We start from the raw sequence: 4,094 nt of genomic DNA, 5'->3' as shown, positions 1-4,094 counted from the left end.
TTCCTTCCTCCCTCCCTCCCGCCCCACCTCTATCTCTCTTTCTTTCTTTCCTTGGTGGTTACTAGCCTCCTTACTGGCATCAGGTGAAACTTACTTAATTAATACATTATTTCAAGAAGGAACGTACTATAAATGGACATTTACTTATTTATGTTCTAATCTGAAGCCCACTGGCCATGTACCCCAAACTACCCAGGTAACATCTTGTTTTGTCATTAAGTACAATAGATTTTTTCTTATAACTTTGGAATTGTTGAATACTCCAAGTCGTAGTCTTCCATTTAAAATCATTTTCATGTAGATTTAAAGCATAACCCATTTTTCATGATTGCTAACAAAACATTTTACATTTTGATGAAATAAAAGTGATTTTACCATGCATATATATATGAAATAGTTCTGCCTTTCATAATTCTGCTGTACATTTATAGATTCCTTGAGGAATTACAGACTTACCTATAACACGTTTATATTCAGCTAACATTAAAATGCAATTTTAGGTTTGAACTGCTTTTGTGACACTTCTTGTTTCCAGTCCAGGGAGATTATTCTATACATAGTGTGTATAGATACTTTAGAAACTGGATCAAAATTTGCTTACGATGGGAAAAAATTTATTCTGAATCCTTATCCCTCTTCACATCTATTCTAATAAATGCAAATACCATGGTTTAAAGTCAACAGAAGAAAAAAAGCCTAAAGAAACCGGCATCATGCTAATTAAATTTAATCCTAACTCACTATTTGTTAATCAAAATAGACATAAGGTAGGAAGAAAGACTTACAAAAAGGTCGATGCAAATGTATAGATTTAATGAAATGATAATGTTCTTATATTTGGATGTTTTCTAAAAAGTAAGTGGGGAGCATTTATTTTAAACAGATTGTTTATCGGAAGCTATATATACAGCTCAGAACTTTGGGTAAATTTGACTGTAACTTATTTTTGCCAAATATAGATGTATGAGGAAAGCTCTATTCTATTGAAAGACTGCCTTCTATCGGAATCTTCAGCTTTTACAATTTTTCTTTCAAGTCGTTAAAGTTTCCCAATGTGATGTCATTCAATGCACTAACCGAGATGCAGGTATCACTGTCCAAAGCTTAACACTTTTTCATTGGGAATAGTTCAACATTCTATAGACCTGATCTCTGGACTTTTCATCTTTAAGGCATTAACTGATGCTACTTGGATGAATTTGACCATCTCCTAGGAGACTTGAATGTTAAGTTTCTGTAAACAAAGAAACCAGTTCTCTCATATTTGGAGCAATGCTGAAATTCCAAGAGGCTGCTAAGTATTTGAGTGGATCGGTAGCTGTTTCCACTTATCCAAAGACCTTGATTGCAAGAAGATATGTGCTTCAACAGAAACTTGGCAGTGGAAGTTTTGGAACTGTCTATCTGGTTTCAGACAAGAAAGCCAAACAAGGAGAGGAATTGTAAGTAAAAATACTTACTACAAATCTTGGCCTGGCTGCCCTCTATGTGCAACTCTTAGCTGATTAAGAGCATGGAGTACCCTTCACTATGTTCTTTGCATTAAAGTAAGAATTTAGTAAGATATAGAAAAGCTCTTTGAATGGTGTCTTCAGATCAGATTTTTAAAGGCACTTCAGGAGGCGATTAAAGTACCCAAATGACCTAGAGAAGGGAAATGGGAGAGATTATGTGAAAGTAAGATTTTTATGCGTACTAGAAACTCAATTACAATATTGCTTCCACTTAACTTGATTGGGACTTCTTGAATGATAAAATAAGAATTGTTGATAATGACTGCAGTTTGAGAAATATTATGAAATGCAAATAAATGGAAATTCACATTTGAGGTGAATAGGGTGTACTAAAGGAACTATGGTATTAGATTTTTGGGGGAGCTTTTTTCTGTGGAGGAGTTTTTCGAAGTCTGTAGTCATAACAGTCCTCAAATTGGGTATTTAAACCAAACAGGGGCTCCCTTCTAAAATTAGCTTATGTTGATGACTCTCTTGTTACTTCTCCTTTGATTTGGTTGGGCCCTGTATATTTTCATCATAGAGAAAAACCCTTAATGCTGTTGAACAGTATATTTCTTACAGATAAGGACGAATCTTCATTTTTAGCTTAAAGTTGTTGGAATTTGCTGCAGTGAAATGCTAGTTAGAAGTTAGCATAAGAAACTTGTACATCAGAAAAAAATCAAACAAAACAATATGATGTCAAGCATGCGATTTTTAAAACTTCTTCGAGGAATTTTCTTGAGCTTGTAACAGTTCTGTTGCCATGTATTCTTTTATATCTTTATAACTATCCGAAAGAATTTGATCCCCAGAATGTTAACCTTTCAGCTGTGTGAGATAGCAGCTCATCAGCAATTGTTATGTTTAATGCATGTATGGGGGCAGGGAACTAAACTTATATTTTTTTAGTCTCTTTCCCCAGAGTGTTGACAGTTGAACTTTGTGAGCAAAGCACGTTAATTAGCACCACCCATTCTCCAAGCAATTTGGTTGGGTAAGGTTTTAAATTCTGCTTTATGTACTAGGCCATAAACATAGAGAATTTGTTAATGTTAGAGATGAGTAGAGACTTAATTCTTTATAAAAAGATTTCTATAATGTTATGAATGCTGTTCTCCTAATAGACCAAAGTAGACCTGATACTCCCTTCATTATTTTGCAAACACACCTCTAACCTTTTGAGATAACAAAAAAAGTGTAGCATATCTTTATACACTTTATCCCTTGTTAAAGGAGTGACTTGGATAGACCACAAGTCCAAGCAGGTCTGTAGGACACTTATGACTAGCCTCTATGAAATCTAGATTTATATAATATGCACTTTTTGATCTAATCAAAGAACTTGACAAAATAGAACAGCAATATATATAGTGTTTCTAACTTTTCCATCAGTGTATTGCAATTTATCAGTATGCCACTTGGGGGCACCACTCTACTATTGACATTTTTCATAATACTGTGAATTTTTATTACAAGGTAAATTCCACATTCCTTTACATTTTTTATTGATTTTGTATATTAGCTATGGGCTAAAAAAATGTGCTACAGGCATTGCAGTTGATTAATTTATGTTTAAAGAAAGGTTTTTTTGGGGGGCATGAATATCTGGCATTCCTTTTCTAGTTATCACAGAATAAAATTAAACTTAAAATAAGTAGCAAATGAATTAGAGATTTTTCCTTCATTATATTCTGCATCATGAAATTTGTAAAACAATATTTGGGAATATTTTCTTTCATAAGTATAGATACTCCGGTGTAATGGATGTGAGGTTGTGATAATGTTAACTCACTTGTAAAGATTGTTCTAATTCTGGTTTATAATTTTATATTTTTGTTCATCTGTCAAACATTTTTTAAAACTTTACTTACTCTTTTTTTTTGGTTTGTTTGTTTTTAGCAAACGCATAAGATTTTGACGAGCTAAGAAGTTACTTTGGCTCTTAGCATAGTACATGTAATTTATATAGAAAAGCGATGTTCAGGAAGTAGCCTTACTCTAAAATACATGATTAAACTTATGTATGATTACTTGTACATGATAAAATATGTGATTAATCATGGCCACTCTTGCAGTGAGTTTCAACATAGATCTTAGTAGCACAAAATGCTGGTTGTAATTTTTTTTTTTTTCACCACACTTAAGACACAATGACATTATTATGTGCAGTTGATTTTCTGCTGTAATCTTTTGCTTTATGTACTTAATACAACTGTGTTTTAAACCTTTGCTTTGGAATGAGCACAAGAGAGGAAACTGAAGCAATAGGAGATAAGGCTTGGCACTCAGGAGCTAGAAAAGAGTCAGAGTTAACATACATAAAACAACTAGTGAACAAACATTACCGTGCTTAAACAGCTATGTGGTAGGTTGATTTTAGAGATGGTAGAATGGCCACTGCCCAGGTCCCTTTCTAGCTACATATGGTCATTATCTTACTAGTTTCTGTATATTATCTAAGAAACTTAATTTTTTCCCCTTGGTCTTGTCCATGTATATACCCAAATATTTCTTCCCTTAACTGTGTGCCTATACATTGGCCTTTGCCTAAACATGGTCAACATGGTTAACGTGAAAATACCTTCCTCCCCACAG

At 33.6% G+C, this 4,094-nt stretch overlaps 1 protein-coding gene across 7 annotated transcripts in view; it reads left to right on the top strand.

Annotated features, from left to right (window-relative positions):
- The window catches only part of NEK11 (NIMA related kinase 11), a 202,726-nt gene that overhangs the window by 1,794 nt on the left and 196,838 nt on the right, over positions 1–4,094 (top strand). For 6 of the 7 annotated variants that reach the window (XM_015585785.2, XM_015585783.2, XM_025043575.1 and 3 more), the window contains exon 2: positions 1,173–1,442. The exons of the other annotated variant lie outside the window; for it this stretch is intronic. In XM_015585785.2, coding sequence (XP_015441271.1) covers positions 1,273–1,442 — 170 coding nt within the window. In that variant the 5' untranslated portion in view covers positions 1,173–1,272. The remainder of the gene's footprint in view (positions 1–1,172; positions 1,443–4,094) is intronic. 7 annotated transcript variants of the gene reach the window in all.

This window comes from Pteropus alecto, unplaced genomic scaffold (genome assembly GCF_000325575.1).
Source record: "Pteropus alecto unplaced genomic scaffold, ASM32557v1 scaffold92, whole genome shotgun sequence".
In the NCBI taxonomy this organism is placed as follows: Eukaryota; Metazoa; Chordata; class Mammalia; order Chiroptera; family Pteropodidae; genus Pteropus; species Pteropus alecto.
Note: the sequence above shows the minus strand (reverse complement) of the source record. Positions and strands in the feature narration are given on the sequence as shown.